This window comes from Brassica napus, chromosome A9 (assembly GCF_020379485.1).
Source record: "Brassica napus cultivar Da-Ae chromosome A9, Da-Ae, whole genome shotgun sequence".
Taxonomy (NCBI): domain Eukaryota; kingdom Viridiplantae; phylum Streptophyta; class Magnoliopsida; order Brassicales; family Brassicaceae; genus Brassica; species Brassica napus.
Window position 1 is genome coordinate 8,677,993 of NC_063442.1, and position 21,676 is coordinate 8,699,668.

The following is a 21,676-nucleotide window of genomic DNA, read 5'->3' on the forward strand; positions in this document are numbered from 1 at the left end:
TGCTTTCGGTTTATACCCATCCGTGTGTGTAATCTTGTATAAAGTCCTTGAGAGATTCGAAACAAGTAAAAGGAATCAAAACCTGACGACGTATTATATTGAATTGCTAGTTCAATTTTGTTGGTGCGTTAAACTAGTGCAAAAAAGTCCCAGTTTACTTAAAATTGGTTAACGTTTCTTCTTTCAGATTATTAGTTCTCAGATTTTATTTATTTGAGTGCATAATCAAAAGTTCAAAACAAGAGCATATTTACAATCGTAAAAGCTTTTTAATAATGTCAATCAGTTCAGAAAGTAATTTTGCAAACAAAAAACCTAGATGGACGAACTCCATTATGCCATCAAAAACTCTAATTTGGATTATTCAAATTCAAAGATCAATTACCATAACAGAGGAGGCGATGATATAAGCTCAAATTTAATATGGTTGTATAAAATTTGGTTAAACCCCCGAATAAAACCCACAAAGCAGATATTTGAGAGACTAAAAGGGTTTATTAACAAACACAGCTTCCAATACAAGTAAGAAAAACAATGCTTCGAGATTTATATATCAACCTGGAAGACTCTGATGAGAGAAACTTACACACTCACTAATCCTTCTTGTTGAAGGCTCCTCTGGGGATTTTGCTCATCACCTTGCTCAAAACCTTCTCATCAAGCACAGCGTATTGCTTCTTGATCTCCTTCATTGCCTTTTCACCAAAGTGATCTACTTTATCCTCATACTTTTCATAGAGCACAGGAATGGTGAAGAGAAGAACAGTTGCTGAAAGGAGAGGAAAAAAAAAAAGAATTATAAGATATCAGAAACAAACACAAACACAAACAAGAGTGTTTTTATGTAATAAGGTTATGGATTGTTACCGATATAGATCAAGGTCAAGAAGTTGCATGAGCTACCAACTTTGGACAAAACCCACAGCCCAGCAACAACCTGAAAATAAGATTAGTGAACCAATGTTAAAAACAAGAAACCAACAACCTAATGTTCAACAAAAAAAGGTATTTACCATAAGGAACTTCTTGAGATCTCTTCCTAATGCAATGTTCCTAAGAATAGTAAAACCACGATTGATTTCAATCCTTAGTCCAGAAGCAAGCTGGAGAACGACTTCCTCGGGGATGTGAACTTCAGGGATATGAGGAGGTTTCCTGTAAAATGCAAACAATCACCCTTTTAACACATCATTGAACATACAATACAATCTCAACACTCAGGCATTGTGAAACTTACTTGTGAATGAAGGTAGTAGCACTAGACCACAAGAACAACACTGCGAGAGCAAGAATCGAGACGTGGCCGAAGAGAGTGAGGAGGTTGTACTGAAGCAACTCGAATAAGATCCAGGAGAGAGTTGCAGCACCCAACACTCCTCCTGATACCTTCTTGTTCCTCCACAGGAATATGTCGGCAGCTGAATCAAAACAGTGAACCACAAAAAAAATCAACAGATCTTCTCAGGTGTATAATATAAGATATTAATAAATATAACAAACCAAATCATTCTTCTATATACGTATTGTTTACTAAACACCATATCTAACAACAAACTCAAATCTACAGTAACGGTCAACTTAAGTAAGCATACAACAACGACTTCACATTCGGACAGATAGTTTCCAGATCCGACAAGAAAAACCAGCTAACAACGCTATACCTCAAAGTTCAGACCGAAGCGGAAACAGAAACCAAACAGTAGAAGAACAGGAGAAAGATAGAGATCCGTACGTTTTCCGCCACCGAAGACCTTGTGGACAGGCTTTTCTCTTCCGAAGAGGCGGAAGATCTTCGTCTTGATAGACGACGCTTTCTTCTCGTCATCTGAATCTGAAGAAGAAGAGCCATCATGACCATGGATCTTCTCAGCTATCTTCTCCATGATCGACTCCTCGTGTTTGTGCTCTTCCGCCATTGTAACTTAACTTCCTTGAAACCTCCGCAAAAACCCTAAAGACTCTTTCTGGTTCAGACGTGAATGAGTTTAGAAACGGAGATGAAATTATAAAGACTCTTCAGTCGCCTCTAAATAAGAGAGTTTGATACAGATTCAATCTCAACCGTCGATTTTATAACTCAATCTCAGCCGTTGGTTTTTCCGGGCAGGTACGGTCCACGTTGGTAATCAGTAGCTTACTTTCTAAAATAATTTAATTTGAAAAAAGTAGACAAACGACCGTTAAATTGTAGTTTCCAGTCCTAGATGTCTCCGTTAGCGAATCGTTTAAATGTCTCGACGTGGATAAGGTACAAGGGGAAGGGGTCAAAGAACAATATGTAAGCCATTCGATTTGGGCCTGTGAGGATTTTTAAGATAGGCCCAAAAAGTAAAGCCCAGATACCGTTACATGAGTTTCTAGTACCACGTATTTTTTTTATTTTTTTAACGCAAGTTAAACGGTGTAAATAATCAACTAATTAAACTAAAAATGTAGCAAAAGAATGCTATTTGGCTACGTTTTGATAGGGTTCGGGAGGCAACAAAGGACTATTATGCTTAAAAAAGAATGTGTATACCAAAAGAGGAAAGAGGATTTGACTTCAAAGATTTAGAAGTTTTCGATCAAGCTCTATTGGAAAAACAGGTGTGGAGGGAGGATAATGCAAAATCCGAACTGTCTTATGGTTCAGGGTGTTAGAGCAAGGTAATTTTCTGATGGTGATATACTAAAGGCTATTCTGGAAAAAAAAGTTTTCTTATGCATTGAAATCAATCCTTTATGGAAAGGATCTAATAGTTAAGGGAATAAGATACATCATTGGTGATGGACGGATGACTAATATGTGGACAGATCAATGGTTACCGTTGCATCCTCCAAGGCATTCGTGTGCTTTGGGAGAGATAAACCTTGATACAAAAGTCCCCACATTCCTAAATGATACCAAGAGTGGTTGGGATGTTGATAAGTTATGTGAAGCGGTGGTTAAAGACGATTTGAAGTTGATTTTGGAACTAAAAGTTAGTTCAAAAGCTCAACAAGACTTAATGTGATGGCATTGTAATGATAGTGGTATATACTCAGTCAAGTCGGGTATTGGTTAGCTACACATCTCCCAGATAATAACTATATCATTCCTACTCATGGAAATGCGTGCTTGAAATAGAAAGTGTGGAGAACAAAAAAAAATTCTAAAATAAAACAATTTCCATTGAGGCTTTTGTCCTGAAGTCTATCAACTGGGAATAATCTGAGAAGACGATGTATTACTGTAGATGGAATATGTAAAAAGTGTTATTTGGAGGAAGAAACAGAAGAACATCTTTTTCAACTGTATATATGCTAAGCGGATTTGGAGAGCATTAGGGTTAACTAACATAGTCATAGATAACAAAATGGAGGCTTGTTTGTTATTCTCATCTTCGGTTTCACTAAACCACTATCAAGAACTACCATATTGGATCCTATGAAGGATCTGAAAGAGTCGAAACAAGCTCATGTTTTAACATAAACAAATGCATTGGAGGAATGTACTGTTAGCTGCAAAGATGATGCGCTTTAAATGGAAGAAAATAGATATGCATTATGAAGAAAGAAATCAAAGCTGTAATAATAAGATATGAATGAGGCAAAGTTGGAAGGTTCCACCAGCACATTAAGCTAAACTAGAGATTTTCCCGGGCTACGCCCGGGTTATTTTTCTATATATTCAAGGGTGAGTTAGTGAAATAACCAAAACAAAAAAATAAAATTAAATTTGTAGAGAGATAGGAAAAGAAGAAAGGAGAGAGAATGAGATTTTGGTTACTTGGCAAATTTTAGTTTTTTTTTGTATGGTTATAGAGTGCGATTTCTGTATATTCAAATTAAATTTAGATTATTTATAATTTGTGTTTTTAATATATTTTTTCACTGATACTACTATATAAACTATTAGAAAATTTATATTTTTTGTATTGTTTTGGTAATAACAATTTTGAAATTATTGAAATTCATTTTTTTTTCAATATCAGAAAATACACATAACCTGGTACGCATGTTGAATATTTTTTAATTATTCTTATTTAAAATTCAATTGTTCCTTTTCTCGTTTATTATTTTTTCAAATGAAAATATGGTTAAACTACTATATAATTCACTTTATTTTAATATTAATATTAACCAATATGAATATTTAAATTTTAACTATTGATTATTGATTCTTTGCTACTAAAAAATCTATATAAATTTGTTCTTGTGTTAAAAGCAGTGGCGAAATGAATAGCAGCTGAAATCTAAGAGCAATGTACATTAAAAGAATCCTGAGATCATGTCAACTGTGTTTCTTTCCATGCAGCAAAAAAATTCAAAATAAAAATATCAAAAACATAATAATAGTATTCTCTAAGAGCTATTTGTATGTTTTGCCCTACAAAATCCAAACAGTTTTGTTATTTTTTTATAAGAAAAAAATCTTAACAATTTATTCATAGTCAATTTAATCAAGCATATTATTAATTTTAGAAATAAGTATATTTTCTTAGTTCAAACTATTCCGAAAGAAAATATAGAGTCTTAGCTCCGACTACATCTCTAACCACCCTTATGTTTGCTTTTATAATAGCATTTAGAAATACATTCACTCTAATCTAAAAGAATAGAGATTACTATTTTTTTCTATAAATAGAAACATAGGTAGAAATCCTATATTTTATACTCTATAAATAGAAATTGCTATTTTATAATTATACATTGGAGTAAGTTCCATTTCTGTTATAGACATCTAATATTCTGTAGATTAAAAATAGAAAATACATTAGAAATGGTCTCATTCACAATTAAAACATCTTTTTACATTTTTTTTTGACAGCATCTTTTTACAGTTTTCAATTCAACTTAGTTGGGGTTACAATCAGCCACTTTAACTTGAGGGCCTCATTATCTTTTTTTTTTTGAACAAATAGCGCCTCCTTATCTAGAACTTTGTTTCTTAGCTTATACTTACCATCCCTAATTCTTTTAATTAATGTTTTGTTTTTTTTTAGGTTTTGTCAACAGTTTAATTTTTATGATCATCCCCTATACATTATTTGAGAAGTGATTTTGCCATATGTCTTTCTACAATTATTTTCACAAAAATAATATGTCATGGTTACTAAAATTAATGACATGATTTATAACTTAATATGACATGGAAAATTACATTTAATGTTGAATTTATATTTTTTCGTAAACTTTTTAAAATATGATAACAATTCATATATTACATTTAATGTCGATTTATATTTTTGGATTTTTTTTAGAATATTGCAATAACTCATAAATCCTCATTAAAATAAATATATTCGAATAAGGCATTACAAATTTTGAAATATTATTTAATTATATATTTTTAAATTATACAATTGTATTACAAAAATGTATATAGATTTTTTTTAGAAAATTATAAAAATTTAATCGTAAAATCATTAGTTTCTTATATATATACAAATTTTATAATTATGCAAACCTTTTTGCAAATTTATTTAATATATTTAATTAAAATAAATAGATAAAACCTTTCTATTAATTCTAAATATATACATGCATATTCTTAAATATAATTTAAAAAAACAAAATTATTTTATTTTATGTTATTTTTATGTTTAATTAAACAAAATTTATATCAAAATATTGATAAAAAAATAAAATTTACAGTATTAATAAAAAATTATTTTCAAATATAATTTATATTTGTCTGTTAAAAAATATTTTAAATTTCTACTGCACTTGGTGCAGGAAAACACCTAGCTTCTTATTCAAAGATATGTTTGCATTGTTTTAAATCTCGTCTAGATTAATAACTAAAAAGATAAATTTTCTCTTAAAATATTAAATTTATGCTACATCACATAATTTCTAATATTAAGACTCATATGTACTTATACAGATAGGATTATCATGTGCGTTGTGATTGATAGAACAAAGAGCAACACAAAAGGAATCTTCTTCCGGTAAAATATTTTTCGAGGCGCACCATTTAATATTGCTGCTTACATTCATGATTTCATAAGCATGCGCTTGGTGGGGAGAAGGTGATATTACATGATCTTCGGAATAATTAAGAGTAGTACCATTGCTTCTGACTCTAAATCCGATCCTACCCTCCCTAAATGAGATGACCCCTAGATGATTGACCCCCGAGAGCTACGTCCACCAGTTAGTTTGGAAGCAGCATCATAGTTTCTCTCCACCATTCCTTCAGTTTCAAAAGCTGCAGGAAAAATACTCGTGTAGCCCTTATATTATCCACATTCTGAATCTATCATGAACAGATTGTAAGATACAATACCTCTTAAATATTATGGAGGGGGTAATTTTTATTGTATATATGAATAATTTCAGTTTAAATATTATATGAGGGCTCAAGAAAATACATACACTTAATCCTTAAAAATTGATTATGAATATGTATATTTCTAAGTGGCTTTATGAAGTTTTTTAACATTGAACTTAGTTAATTTAATCAACACTTGGAATCATATTCAATCGTATATCTAATGTAAATCGTATTGAACTTAGTTTTTTAACATTGAACTTAGTTATTTTCATTGTTTTGTCTAACTAAATTTTCAATAATAAAACTTACCTTTTTAGGTGTTTCAAAAAAACTTGCTATTTTTATTATTAAAAGCTATGTATTACATAATGAGAAAAACGAATAAATAATGAACTAAAATAATTGTTAAAGATACACAAACTAAATTTTACTTTGGCTTTAGAAGTAATTTTTAAGGGTCTTAGAATATTATTTTTTGAGTTTTTTATTCAACCTGTTCTACATATATTTTGATTTACTCCACCTATATTTCAAATATGTATTGGAAATGTCTTAAGCTTGTGCTTAGAGTACAAATGCCACTCGGTCACCACCATTACGAAAGCATAACAAATATTTGAAAGTAATGCATGATCATTTACGAAAGCATAACAACAACTCTGTTATACATTTTTTTTCTAAGTATGTTATAAATTTTCAACACTTTTGAAATGTGCGTACATAGAGAGGGTGTTATCATGCCCAAAGCGTACATGTATGTACATATATTGTTAAATCTGTTAATGCTCCTGAAATGTTAGACGCACATTTTACTACATTGAACGTTCATTGGACACAGAAGAGCTCATATATGAATTACATCGTTTTTAATCCTTATTTAGATGTAGTATTTTTAATTTTGTTATGAAAATATGTGCTAGCATGTGAAGCCAATCTTATTGATTTAATGAGATGTGATAAATTTGATAAATAAGCATTTTATAGAGAGTTTCAAAACCATATCAAAATCCATTAGAGTACTCAAAAGTTAAAAAAAGAAGGAAAACAACATCGATACATAAGCATTATTCAAAAAGTATTGCATTCAGGTAATTCATCATCTTCACTTAAGCCACTCGTCCTTCTTGGTCACCTTGGTAGTTGCAATTGCTAGCCTTTTGGAGGTGAGCCCACTTGAAGATGTTCTCACAGTTGCTGATTTCCAACGATCTTACCACTTACGTCCACCTTTTGGAGGTGAGACCACTTGAAGATGTTCCCACAATCAATGTTCTCCCCTGTGTTAGTCTCTTTGTCGAAAAATATATTGCTCCCTGACGTGGCGTTCAAGAACAACCGTCCTGCAAAAAGAAAGCAATGATTTTTGTTCCAAGAAATATTATGTTCGTCCTACTAATCATAAAACAGAGAATAAGAGGAAGAGCAAGACACTAATATAGTGATTCTAATTTTAGTAAAAAATACACCTACAATTTACCTTCTTTAGCGGATCTTTGTCAAGGTCAATCTCATAAACATGTTCAAAACCAAACCCGAAGCAGTAGCAAGTAGATTCATGTAACCACAAAGAAAAATAAAGCTTGTTCCATCAGCCAATGCAAAGACTGTGTGTTAATGTTTATAAAATGAAGCTTGTACCTTATTTGTTAAATCCTTCTTCAGCGCTCTCGTTTCAGCAACCTATAACTCCCATCCGTCATTACCCCCAAGATGTTAAACTTTGGAATTGTACTTGTTCAATTTGTTGATGAGCTCCACATACTTAAATCTAAATCTGTTGTGCTCTGAACCATAAAAGATCTATTTCTATCATTCTCTTGTTCCTCCTACTTCAATACAGTTCAAAACAGCTTGTTAGAAGTCATCAAAGAGGCACTTGTTACAAATTGTAAAACGTAAACAAAATCAAAATTATTTATTACAGCTTACCTTAGAGCTTCGATCTGCACTGGGAAACATAGACTCGGCTGTCTTAAACTTCACAGCTCTACAACCATAACTTAACAGTGTTTTAAGAGAGCCAAAGACGAAGAAACTGTTAGAGATAATTGGCAAAAAAAAAGCAGAGTTTTTATTTAACTATGTGATCTCCCCTGTTGTAGGAAACTATTGTTATTAGTTAATGTCTAAGGCTCCTGTTTAATTGAAAAAAAAAAACAGAATATATGAACGTACCATGATCTGAGCTGCCTGCGAGGAAGATGTCCGTCCCTGAAGCAGAATACTAAATGATCAGAACTGATTGGCTAAAAATGTACTACCAGAATCAGGCACAAGCCACACACCTCTGTTAGAAGTCATCTTAGGCTCTTGGCCCATACTGGAACAATGGCTTTAGCATTAATCCATCCGCAAACGTCCTCCAGAAGCGCACAACTTGTCTAGCAGCTGTTTTGATTCTGCTCTTTAGCATACAATATGAGTGATGACGTAACCTCAATTCCAATTACATTTAGTCAACATGCACAAAAAAGATTCAACTACTCTAAAACTGAGAAAATCTTACCATTTTAGCGATGACGCCTCTACAATCTTCATCAATTGCTCTCTTCATGACAGAGTAGTTTGTACTGGGTGGATCCATCCCAATGACGAAAGGTTAAAACCAACAGATTCCCCTTTCTTTAACCTGTTGATCGATGTCAGAGACAAACAGTTCTCTTGATTACATCTTCCTTCTGAGCCAAGCTGGTTCTTTTGTTCACTCTTCTCCTCCCTTGGCCAAAGCTCCTTCCCTGCAGCAACCGGTAAAAAGGAGATACCCAATAATCACAAAACTTATACCCAATCAAGTAATCAACAGGAAACTATTGCACACATCTCTTTCACGTTTTTAGCAAGATAATATACCAATCTCAAGCCATCTTAAGAATGTTTCCACAGAAATAATGTTTACTTTCTGGTTAAAACTTTAAAAAAACTGACATACCAAAAAGAAAATTTGCAACCATGTTCTCTAAGTGTAACTGAATAAAGCAAAAGGAAACAGCTAATACCTATAACTGAACAAACCACACACAAAGAGTAAAACTGCTTCTCATACAATGATTGATCAAGCAATAGACTCACAGAACACATAAAGCTCGAAACTTTCTGTTATCTGTTAACACACAAAGCTTATTCAACAAACCAACAAAACACACACAAAAGGTCAAAACTTTATATATACCGTTCAGTACGAAGTGATACCTTGAATCTACATGACTCTCCACATCCCATAGGAACGAACCAAACGTCACAGCCTCCAACACAAGCCTCTTCAGTCCCTTGAAACTGATCTGTATATGCTCGTCCTTGGACAGTTCATTCCATTTCCGCCGATAACGGGACCGGAAGAAGCACCGGTTTTGCCGTGTGTTTGGATCAGACATTGCGATCCAGCCGTTGCACCTCTGGATCTCACCGGATTTACAACGCCAGATGAGATGTCAGTTTTAGATACGGATTTGATCGGACTCTTCGATACAGCCGCTCTACCTGTGGATTTCATTGAGCCGTCGCCACCGGAAGAGACACCTATTTGAGAGACGGGCTTGTCGGAATTGGAGGTGTTCGCCGCATCATCGTTCCTCTTCAATGAGTCGGAGACGTCGGATACCTTCATCGCAATGAGCAGTTGAGAGGATAGAACAGTTTTAGATCCAAAAAACACATCGATCAAGAGCTCTATATAGAATCGCGGACGGAGAAAGCGATAACGATCTATTAATGAGATTTAAAGCTCGGAGGAGTGGGGGAAATTGATTGCCCGCGTTAAAGATCTGTGAAACGGAGAAGATGAAGAGAAAGTGGGATCGTTAGAACGAAGAAGAAAAGAAGTAGGGGATCGGAAAATCAATCAGGAGGCTTCACCGAAGCATGTGCTCTCCGGGTCTCAAATTCCAAACATTAACGGGCCGTGAGGATAACGGGCCGTGAGGATGAGAGGCCCAAATGCAGAGCGCAGCGTGTCTGACGTGGCTCAAGGATGGTTTCCTATTGGCTGATTATTTTTGAGGATGTGGAAGCATGAGGGGAGCCCTTATTCCCCTTTTAGTATTGTATTGATGCAACATGGATAAGTTTTTATTAACAACCAAACAGAGGCCAGAGCATGATGGGTGGTTCGGGATTCACAAGGGGCCTACATAGGAGCAGTTCAAGCTGTAGGAAGCAAGGTAACCAATCCGTTAGAGTCTCAACTGCAAGCTATTCTAATGGCTACATTGTTGGAGTTAAAAGCATCATACACTGATAATGGAAAGGATTGCAAGAGAGCTATGTATATTCTCAATCAGAGATCATTAACTTTTCCAGCATATAACTGGATACGAGAAATAAGGCAGTGGGTTCGCAAGTTTCAGAAAGTCCCATTCCAATAGATCAAAAGAGAATCAAACAAAGTGGGGGATAAGTTGGTTACACAAAACTATTATTGTTTTCACTATTATGTACCCACAGTAATTTTACGTCTTCTCCATGAAAACTATGTACTTTCACATTCTAATTAATATAAGTATGAAGTTATAAAAAAAGAAAAAACTAAAAGAATACATCACATTGAAAATATATTAAGTTTCTTTCTTTCTGAACTAAAACTAAAAATCTTAAAATGACATTTTTTGTGTGGGAGAATTTATTATAATGTTATCTATTAATTGTAGATTCCTATTTTGAATCTCACCTTTCTTATACCATAATAAATAATATTAATACATGAAATTATTTAAATATACATTTTGGGACCGATTTAACATTTTCCAGAACAATAGTATTATATGATTTCTCCTATAACATAAAACACATTAGTTTAAGGAAAAAAGTATGTAGCTAGCCGCTAGCCAAATCATCTCCAGGGCGTACTATTGATGTAGCATGCCAAACAATTTCCCGACAAAATCAGATTTTCCTAGGGTAGTAATATCCTTCTCGTGATTAACATGGTAAAAAGAGCATATCTTATACACCTCATAGTATAAGAATCTGAAATTATTTGGGATAATCATTTAATTAGAAAATAGGTAATATGCTTAATCATTGAGGTGGACGGAAATAGCTAGCTGCATTGAAGCGTTTTTCTTTGACCAATAATAAAAGATTTTGTCAAATTTGGTGTGTCAAAATTTGAACCAATGTCATTTCAATTATAAATGTTTATTGTTGATTGGTCTAACGATCTCACGTATAAATGTTATACTGTTATATACTGAAACATACACCGAAGTTTTCTTTTGCTGATAGAATTGAACTGTTTTGAATTATTTTTGTAATAGCTGTAAGCCTGTAAGTTATTTTAAAATATCCATTTATAATAATAACACATAATTTGTATTCCTTCCGTTTTTTAATATAAGTCATTTTAGAATTGTGCACATAGATTAAGAAATTATTAATTTTTATATTTTCTAAACAAAAACATCATTAATTATTTACCTAACCACAAATCAACCAATAATAAAATAGTATATTATCATTGGTTTAACATTAAGTGTTAATAAATTTTACATAGAAAACCGAAGACGTCATATAATTTGAAACATAAAAATTCCTCTAAAACGACTTATATAAAAAACGGAGGGAGTATATTTCTTTTTTTTTCTGCATGTTTCTAAGCAACATAAGACCATAAACACATACCGAGATGTTCCACATAACAATGTTTTACAACTTAAAATTATTAGTAAGTACTAATTTTTTTTCATTTCGATCCAATTTATTTCATTTACCAATCTGAGTTGCTTCCAAAATAAAGATATACAAAAATTGTTTATTTTGTCTGTTTATATCCGATAATACCTCTAGTACATGAATGGGACTTTTCAATCTCACTCATAATTGATCCAAATATGTTTTTCGACACAGCTCTCTATACACTCCTTCATAGGCTAATTCTGCAAAATTACTATGTATATTAATCACAATAAAAAAACTTACTTTATACTTGGAGGAATCCACTAAAGCTGAATTTCAGGAAGCCCTATAAAACAACAAGAGAGTAGCTTCTTTGACTTGCTTTTGAAAGTGCGTTGTCCTTTTGAATTTGATAATGCGAAAGGAAAAAAAAACATTTTTTTTTTTTTTTTTTTGCTAAATTGTAAATGTCATTGAAAACAATGAAGGTTTGATTACATGTTAATGCAACCTAGTTTACTTTTCAGCCATTCTGAAAGCTTAGAGGTGCAAAAAAGTTTAAAAAAACTCCTAAACCCCAAAGAGATTATGATCAGTCCTAACCAAACAATGGAAGCTTGAACATAATACCAAAACAGAACTAAAGACTAACAGTTTAATCTCCCCATCCCAAGCACTTCTCAAATCAAAGGAGCAACCTGAGACTGCGAGAGTAAAGCCATGAGAAGTGTTTAGTCAGGTCTCACCGAGGTGGCTCGCAGCAGGCATCGACGGTGACAGCTGGCTCCCATCCCGGAGCTCCGCTGGAGGAGGACACTGGCCAACAAAACTCAAGCTTTCTCGGTGTTAGCTAAGGTGTAAACCTGACTTCGACGCCATTTACAATAAAGCACACGTTGCGGTCAAGCGCAGGCGGTCTGTTTGGCTCCCTATCCGGCTGCGCGACACAATGGGTACAACATCAACTTCAGGGCACACTGAATCTAGAAATCGGAGCTTAGGAGGATGGAATTGACGAATAGAAGAAGCGATTAAACTCCTTGAAAACAGACGGCTCATGGTAGAAAAAGGCTACTCCTTGAAGCAGGTGACATCGTGACTAGGGTTGTCCTCAAGACCTCAGTGAACAACATCGGTAGCAAGAAGAAGTTACCAAACTTGAACCAGAGACCACCATGGTTGTTGTCTTTCGAACTAAAGAAAGAGGTCCTCGATGGCTTACCTCATAGCCATCTTTCACTCAAAGAGAGGAGAAGCTCTACGGAGACCCTTGGAGAGACTTGATAGAGAAGCCGACTGGAGCGAGATGTAGAGGCTGAAACGACGACGGCAGCGACGCGTCTGGTGTTCCGGCTGTATCGGATCTCAAAGTTGACCCAACTTCGAGCACAAACGGCGACTAACAGGAGACCCAAGGGCCAGCCCTAAGATAACCCCGACTCTTCTTGCCTCGCCGGAGCTCCAGAGGAACCAAAGACGACTTTGAATCCGACTATCCGGTGGAGGAAACCAACAGATCCAGAGGCGCCAAGCAAAGCGGCAAACCGAGCGGAGAACAACGAAGGGAAGAGGTGGAGATGGACACAGCGGGAGATTGTATGGCCCTCTCGCAGCACCAGATGGCGCCGGAGAGGCTAGGGGAGAGCGACGATTTGGATCGAGGAGATTAGGTTTCGAGAGAGATAATTGGGGGCGCGTTGGGTGGACGCGCCGATTTAAAAAAAAAAAAAAAAAAAAAAAAGTAACGATATAAACTAGTTGGAAAAAAACATTTTTTTGTTTCGAAGAGTGCGTCGCATTAACTAGTTGAAAAACCAAACTCCATATAAACTTATTAAATGAACCATTGAATAAACTTCAACTAGAAACGATTTGTTTATCGTTGAAACATAAAATATATTAATGAAGTATTAATGAAAATGAACTGATCCCATGAATCATTTTAAATGAACTGGAAATAATGAAGTAGAAAGAAAGAAGTAACGATATTCATTCGAATTTACATACTACTAGGATAACTTGAGGCCCACTAAAGAAGAATGATAATGGGACTTTAGGGTCCACATCTAATGAATCTGATTGTATCATATTTTCGCCGAATAATGATTATGTTAATAATACGTCTCGGAACTACAAACTTTACACATATAGTGCATATTTACAAATCATATAAAACATTATCCAGATTCGTTCGGAATAAGTTTCGTTTAAAAATAGTTTTACGCAACACCATCGCTTTTGTCGATATAACATTAAAGAGAGAGAGCTATACATATATGTAACACAATCTCGTAAAACTGAAAACTCAACTGGCTGGAGAATATGTAGTGTAAGCGAATAAAGACAGACGGTTCAAATAAAAATAAATAGTGTTTAGTAACTATAAAGATACCACGATAAGAATTAAACGGTGCCTTAAAATTTACCGAGTATAAAGTGTATATGAGAATCTCAAATGACTGAAATAATTTTTTTTTTTTTGTGACAAATTTTTAGATACGGGGACAATAGTATAAAATGATAATACATGCAAAAATGGAGCTTAGAGCTTTAGCTTTAGACAAAATAAAATTACAGGACAATTTAAAAGACAAAGATTTCAAGCTCAGTCATCGCTAATCTATTATATTATAGGAGAGTTTCTCTCCTCCTGATGTGACACGTCAGCGGTCTGTGGGTCCCACTTTTTAAAAGCGTGAAAAAATGTCAAATGTGTTGTTCGAACCCGGGCTATTGAGATATAAGCAACCACAACTATACCATTACACTAAAGGATACTTTGTACATTAATGGTCGAAACTAATATATATTATAAAGGTAGGAAACTAATATAACATTGTGGACCCCACCTTTTTTTTTAATTGATGGATAATGAATGGACTTCGACAAAAAAATTATATAATAGGAGAGTTTCTCTCCTCCTGATGTGACACGTCAGCGGTCTGTGGGTCCCACTTTTTAAAAGCGTAAAAAAATGTCAAATGTGTAGTTCGAACCCGGGCTATTGAGATATAAGCAACCACAACTATACCATTGCACTAAAGGATACTTTGTACATTAATGGTCGAAACTAATATATATTATAAAGGTAGGAAACTAATATAACATTGTGGACCCCACCTTTTTTTTTTAATTGATGGATAATGAATGAACTTCGACAAAAAAATGGGCTTTGGGCTTATTGATTTTCTGTTTATTAGGTTTTGTATCTGTCCAAAGTGGTGAAACGGACAAAGCTAAGAAGATTAGGGAAGCCGCCATCTTCACCATCTCTTTCGTCGCTTGTGATTCCCCTTCCGGCAATCAGCTATTATGGCCGATCTTTAAGGCTCTACGCACGTTTTGCGCCTACCAAACGCTTAGTTTCTCCTCTAACGCCTTCAGAGCTCTCATATATATAGAATCCCTCGAGGTAAAAGCTCCATCTTGTCTCAAACTTTTCTTTCTCAGTTTTCCGATCGCTTTACTTTCTCATATCCGTCACGAAAATGACTTATCCAGCTGCTCCAGCCGCTTCAGCCGTCGTTCCCTACTCCACCTTCAACTCTCTCCGCCTTGGAAGGTCCACTCAGTCCATTGTTGGTCGGCTCATCCGATTCTAGGATTTCAGGAACATTAACAAGAATGGAGAGTTTATGGACATCACCATTCTCCTCCTTGATGAACTGGTGATGATTGTTTCTAACTTATTTTTTATCACTTTAACTCTGCTTTGCTTATTCTTAGTTCATATATGAAACGTGTCTTCATCTTTTTGTTTTGGTTTTGTCTATGGGTTTTTTTATGAACAACTAGTGATTTTTTTCTGTTTTTCTTACAGGATTCTGTGATCTACGGTTTCATCCATGCAATCTCCAAACAAAACAGGAAAACTAAATGAATTATGTTTTTAGCAACCGAATCTAAAAGAAATAAAAAACATCTTACTTAACAAATTAAAACCTTTTCCTTTGCAGATTCCGACGACGACGAAGCACCCGAGGACCAACGACAATGGAATGATGCGGACGAAGCCTAACTGATGTAAGTAAACTCCTCTTCAATAACACATCACACTATTATCGCTCCCCCAATCTCACAAAGTTAAGCTCTAATCATGCCAGGGATCCCACAGGTGATGCTGTCCCGACGACGGAGAAAAAAAAATAAAGATAACCTACCGTTTTTTTTATTTTCAGTTTTTAAGTTCAAATCATGTTTTAGACATAGAGCCCAATATAATTTGAGCCCAAACATTTTAAACCCACAATTACTTTTCTTAATGTAAAAACGTCAACCTTCATTTATGTTTTGTTAAACTATTTTAATCTTTATGTTTTGTTAAACTATTTCATACAGGGGGCAGATCTCCTTAGACGGGGAGCCACTCGCCACGATGCTTCCAGTTTCACCATTCTTGAAACTCTTATGAACCACAAAGCCAATATAAGAGCTATGTTTCAATCCAACGGCTGGATTTTGTCACAGACCACCGCTAAGCCTGAAGAGGGAAGAGAAGTGGAGTGATGCGTTTTGAAAGATGGTTACTTGGAGTTTACAAGATGAAGATAGAACCCGTGACGAGGAAGACGAGGAGAAGTGTTACTTGGAATATCCTAACGTTGAGGATGTAGACAATGTGTGATCTTAGCGATGAAGATTAGTGTAGCTTTAATATATGCTACTACGGTCCTTGAGCTCCCTAACAAGTACTAGCAAACAATGTGTATTTTAAAAAAATAAAATAATTTTGTAATGCAAGTAGTTTGAAACTTTGAGTATTAATTCAAACAACGGATATATACAGAGTTGATAACTTGATATGGACCCCCAAATAAATTGGTGCTGCGCTGTCACAATATCTGTCTTTTTAATTTCATATACCTGACGTAAGCTTCTTCATCTTCTTCTCTTTCCCTTTCCGTTGTTCCACATTCTCTATTTCATGTTTAGGCATTTTTTACATTCTCTATATTTTACCTTAATTATACTTTTTGAATTTTCCTTCCTTTTTGGGAGATGTCTCTAACTTGAGTTAATCGTCAAAAGTTAGGATTAATTTTGTTGTCTTACTTCCGATAAATTTTATTCTTTAATTTGCACAAATCTTAAATAACACCAACATCCCGTAAATCATACTGCTCCACCGATATCCAAAATAACCAGTTCCGCGCTTGCGCAGGATCTCAGCACCTAGTAAATTACAGTAAGTTCGTTGACACAAATTACGTTAGCTCTGTCTATAAACGTGCAGTAGTTGTTTTATTTGAAGCAGTGAAAAAACAAAGTTATTACTGTATTGTTTATTATGGATGTGTACTATGCAGATGGAGTAGAAAATAAAAGAGTACGTATACATACTTTAATGATATCTGACCTTTTGGTCTGACTGTCCCAGTCTGAAAGTCACGTGACTGACCTGCTCCCTACGCTTAACAACTCACTCGCTTCACAACGCAAATCTTGACCACGTTTTTTCTCTTATTCATCATCTCTATCGGCTCTGCTTCTTTGTGAAAAAGTGAAATACAAAGATAATTTTACACTATAAAACATTTTTTTCAGAAAAATGTAAAACATGTTATTCTTCTTTTTATTTATGCGAAAGTGACATTCGTTTTTATTAAAATTAATTTAGAAACGAAAAACAACATCCGAAGTCTTTGTTTTCTTATATTCTAATGCTCAACTCTCAAAAATTTACAAGCATCATGTTATAATAAACATGTTGTGATGTTTCAAAAAAAAAAGAAGCATGTTGTGAATAAAATAACCATAGTATAGTATTTAACATAAAATTAACTAATCTATTCTATTAAAATAAAAGTCATGATTTTTTTAATGTGTATATCTTTAATTAGGACCATCTTTTAATTTTTATTAAATGTATTTTATCAAAACTAATAACACATAAAAAATTTGAACTCCTTTAATCATAATATTTTTTTATATATTTTTATTTTAAATATAAAAATATATATTTTCAAAAATCTAGCAGATCATTTTGAAAAAACTTTAACAAGATCTTAATTTTCAAAAATTATATGTAAATATTTTCACTAATTTCGTAATTAGTTTTGAAATATTATTATACATTAATATATTTATAAATTAAGAATAAAAACTCTATCCTATTTTTATCTATTACATAATTATAATCAATCATATTAAAATAAAATTATAATATTAAGATAAATATAGTCAAATTATCTTAAATTAAAAAATCTATATATAAATTATTTTCATAATTGTAAATATTTTTCTTCAAAAATATAATACGTTGATAAGATGGATAAACATTAAGAAACTATATAATACATGTATAAAAATTAACATAAAATATTGGTAACTACTTTAATCATGATATCTTTTCATTATATATATATATATATATATATATTTAAAAATTATTCTAAAAATTTTGTTGATAAATATTTTAACAATATTTTAATTTTCAAAAAGTTTATGTAAATATTTTCACCAATTTTGTAATTAACAATAAATATTATTTTGCATTAATATATAATCAATTATTGTTTATAAAATGAAAAACAAAATTGTCTTTTTTATTTATTTTATAATAATAATTAATCATGTCAAAATAAAATTATTATATTGAACTAAAAATGATAATTTTATATTAAATTGATAAATTTATAAATTCATAAATTCATAAATATAAAATATTCATGTTAAAAATATACGATAAAAACGATTTAACATTAGCAAAATATAAAATATATGTATAAAATTAAGATTTTTCTATATATAACAATATATTATCTAAAATGAATAAAAGCAAAAAATACTGCTAAACGAAAATTCAGCTTTAAAAAATGGATCATAATTTAACATGAATTAAATATAAAATAATTTTCAAATATATTTTTCATACATATATTAATTTTTTAATAACTAAATATAAAAACAATAAAATAAATATATAATGAAAAGGCTATAAATATATACAACAGTTTTAAACAATTTATTAACTACAACATATAAACAATAAAATAAAAAAAATATTGTATCTGAAATAATTATATAAACATTTAAATATATAATTAACTTTTGAAAACTGTATACAACTAATAATATAAAATAAATATTTACGTATATAAAACTGAAAATAAGCACCAAAACTGAAAACAAACATCCGCACAGATCTTATTATTTAAAACAGTAAAACCTTGGAGCGTTAATTAGCAATGCATAAGTGTTCAACTTTTCTTGTAATAAAAAAAACATTGTTTTTGGTTATAGTTATTTCATAAATTTGTCAAATAGCAATGCAATTAAAAGCTGTCGTTAAAAAAAAGCAATGCAATTAAAACAAAAATATCGAATACTAAATAAATTTAATGGTTTCATAGAAAAAGAAGGATAAAATAAATAAATTATTAATGTTAGTGATTATTTACCACTTTAGCATTTATAGCTTTCACTCTTGTCTTCCAAGCTCCCACCGTAAACCCTTCTTTTCTTCTCAAACTTTTGCAGCAGAAAGAAAGTAAAAGGAGAAAAAACCTTACAAAGCTTTAAAAAAACGCAGCGTTTTGAAAGGCTGACGATTCTGGCTTTCCCTACCATGGAAGCTTTCAGTCTCCTCAACTACTGGAAGAACAATGGTGGCGGTGGTGTTTCCTCCGGCCTTAGCTTCCTCCCTCCTCAGTCCTCCGACTCTTCTTGCTGTTACTCCGGCGAACCCACCACCATTGTCACCTCCGTCTCTGTCACGGAAACCGAGGAAGAAGATGCCGGAGACGACGAAGGACCCTTCTTTGATCTCAAGTTCGCTCTTCCTGTTGAAGAAGAAGAAGAAAGCGAAGAACACGGAGATGAAGTTTCCGAAGACGACGTCGGAGGAGGTAAAAGCGGAGAGGGAGATTCCGACTGTACCGAGGGTGGTTGTGAGTACAAGTTCACGCTCTCGTCGTGTTCCGGCGGAGAAGATCAAGACCTTATAGTCTCTCCTTCCGGCGACGTTTACTTAAAGGGACAGATCGTGGAGGAGGTTGAACCACCGTCTACGGGAACAGAGCAGACGTGCTCCGTCAAAGCTCCGGCGGCGCAGTTATCGGCGTCTATTTTGAAATCAGCTACTAAGCTTCGTGTGTTCATGCTCGGCATGAAGAAGTCGAAGCTACTCCAGGCGAAATCTGGAGACTTAGACAAGCAAACTCCTCCTCCACCTCCTCCGTCGCAACCACCGTCTCAGTCGCCGGAGTCTCAACTGAAAAGTACCGTTACGGTGAGTTTAAAACCGGAAGAAGTGCCAATAGTCTCTCTCTTCACGAGAGATAACAGCTCAAGAAACTCCTCATCGTCGTCCTCTTCTCCGTCCACCACGAAGAGGCAAAACGGCAGCGAGCCCGTCGTTTCGGAAGAGAACCGGTTCGTGATGATGCAAAAGTATCTGAAGAAAGTGAAGCCTCTTTACGTCAGAGTTTCGCGTCGTTACGGCGAGAAGTTGAAGCACTCCGGCCCGTTAAGCTTGGACTCCTCCGCTCCGGCGAGTATACCCGCGGCGGAGAAAGCGGGGTCTCCGGTGAAGAAGGCTCATAAGCCGGGAAACATAAACATCAACATTCCGGCGGGTTTTAAAGTAGTGAGGAAGCACCTCGGTAAAAGCAGATCCTCTTCCTCGACGACGACGACTCCGCCGGCGGCGACTGTTACGACGCCGTCTGAGTCAAGGAGACGTGACGACTCGCTTCTGCAGCAGCAAGATAGCATTCAAAGCGCTATTTTACACTGCAAAAGATCTTTCAATTCCTCTCGAGGTATCTCCATTTACATTTTCTTCTTCTGAATTTCATTAATTATATGATTATTTTAATTTTTTTTCTTTCAGATAAAGATCCGTCGGTGTTACCAAGATCGGTAAGTGATTCATCCTCTTACGATAAATGAGACAATCGTGGATCTTTTTCTCGCATAATAATTATGTTTATTGTAAATACTAGTATATTTTTAGCTTTGTACTTTGGTAAGAGTGGTAGCAGCTATGTTTGGTCATGTAGTGATGATGACTAATGAAACTTTGGAACATCAAAAGCTTATGAAGAAGAAAAATAGACTTCTTCTTCTTCCTTTTGTTTTGCATCATCTTTTTGGGGGTTAAGGGACAATAACTTGAAATAGATACACACACAAAAACATACTTTATAGTTTATGTGAAATTAGTTTGATTGATGTGTTAATCGTTATGCCATATTATCATATGGCTTATAGACAATTGTGGGTGTTGTCTAAAATATTAGACAAAAAGCAGTTAGTTAAAGAGAGGGCAAAAGATGCTAAACAAGTCATTTACTTTTGAATTTATTTCATTTCTTTCGTTTTTACTGTGTTAATGGTATATTAGTAAATATGGAATGACGGAAAGAGAAGTAAATGCGAGGCTTTATTGACATGTGAGATGGTGAAAGTTGAGACAAAAACAGTGAAAAAACAGATTTACTTTCCCTTTTCCTTTGTCGATGCGATGTTCTCTTTTCTTTTTGTTCGTAAGTGGTAAAAATATAAGGAAGAAACAACGACAAAAAAAAAGAAGGAAGAAACAACGAATCCATAATTCTCGCACAAAAAAATTCATAAATTTCAATTTCCCGTAAAAATATAGCTTCCTATATAACAGACTCGGACAAATAATAATAAAAATAATTTAGAATAATATTGCTCTGACTCTGATTTCAAATTCATCAGTTACAAAATCATCATGTGTGCACACGGGTTACAAAATGCATGTCGATTATTTCTTCGAGTTGTAACATTCAATGCTTAGTAGCCAAAAATCAATGTTGTATTGTACTTATGTTATAAAACGACAAGTAACGTATATAAAGG

The 21,676-nt window shown here is 33.8% G+C and overlaps 2 protein-coding genes and 2 long non-coding RNA genes across 9 annotated transcripts; 2 read left to right on the forward strand and 2 right to left on the reverse strand.

Moving 5' to 3' along the window:
- Positions 1 to 402: 402 nt before the first annotated feature.
- Positions 403 to 2,009, reverse strand: LOC106366486 (reticulon-like protein B3). Its single transcript, XM_013806088.3, has 5 exons — positions 1,733 to 2,009; positions 1,238 to 1,418; positions 1,014 to 1,155; positions 868 to 937; positions 403 to 769 (listed from the first exon to the last, which is right to left on the reverse strand). The coding sequence occupies exons 1-5, from the start codon at positions 1,914 to 1,916 to the stop codon at positions 594 to 596; spliced, it is 753 nt and encodes a 250-aa protein (XP_013661542.1). The 5' UTR covers positions 1,917 to 2,009; the 3' UTR covers positions 403 to 593.
- A 5,190-nt stretch (positions 2,010 to 7,199) lies between these two features.
- On the reverse strand, positions 7,200 to 10,101 carry LOC106366487. Of its 6 annotated transcripts, none has more exons than XR_007316215.1 (8): positions 9,428 to 10,101; positions 9,235 to 9,338; positions 8,745 to 8,973; positions 8,524 to 8,637; positions 8,414 to 8,449; positions 8,168 to 8,237; positions 7,716 to 8,067; positions 7,200 to 7,578 (listed from the first exon to the last, which is right to left on the reverse strand). It is a non-coding gene; the product is annotated as an uncharacterized LOC106366487 (long non-coding RNA). The 6 variants fall into 6 exon arrangements; XR_007316216.1 differs by lacking the exon at positions 9,235 to 9,338 and having other exon boundaries at positions 7,716 to 7,817; positions 7,877 to 8,067; positions 9,428 to 10,091; XR_007316214.1 differs by lacking the exon at positions 9,235 to 9,338 and having other exon boundaries at positions 8,524 to 8,626; positions 9,428 to 10,095.
- Positions 10,102 to 14,951: 4,850 nt separating this feature from the next.
- LOC125577829 lies at positions 14,952 to 16,610 on the forward strand. Its single transcript, XR_007316217.1, has 3 exons — positions 14,952 to 15,516; positions 15,669 to 15,871; positions 16,187 to 16,610. It is a non-coding gene; the product is annotated as an uncharacterized LOC125577829 (long non-coding RNA).
- Positions 16,611 to 19,233: 2,623 nt separating this feature from the next.
- LOC106366488 (probable membrane-associated kinase regulator 2) lies at positions 19,234 to 20,924 on the forward strand. The gene is made up of 2 exons (XM_013806089.3): positions 19,234 to 20,610; positions 20,682 to 20,924. Exons 1-2 carry the CDS (start codon positions 19,416 to 19,418, stop codon positions 20,738 to 20,740), a joined length of 1,254 nt encoding a protein of 417 aa, XP_013661543.1. The 5' UTR covers positions 19,234 to 19,415; the 3' UTR covers positions 20,741 to 20,924.
- The last annotated feature ends 752 nt before the right edge of the window (positions 20,925 to 21,676 follow it).

Coding starts and splice junctions, on each gene's coding strand:
- LOC106366486 (XM_013806088.3), bottom strand. CDS start 1,916: ATGGCGGAAGAGCACAAACACGAGGAGTCGATCATGGAGAAGATAGCT. Junction 1,156..1,237: donor GCTACTACCTTCATTCACAA/GTAAGTTTCACA, acceptor TGCATTTTACAG/GAAACCTCCTCATATCCCTG. Junction 938..1,013: donor ATCTCAAGAAGTTCCTTATG/GTAAATACCTTT, acceptor TCTTATTTTCAG/GTTGTTGCTGGGCTGTGGGT.
- LOC106366488 (XM_013806089.3), top strand. CDS start 19,416: ATGGAAGCTTTCAGTCTCCTCAACTACTGGAAGAACAATGGTGGCGGT. Junction 20,611..20,681: donor ATCTTTCAATTCCTCTCGAG/GTATCTCCATTT, acceptor TTTTTCTTTCAG/ATAAAGATCCGTCGGTGTTA.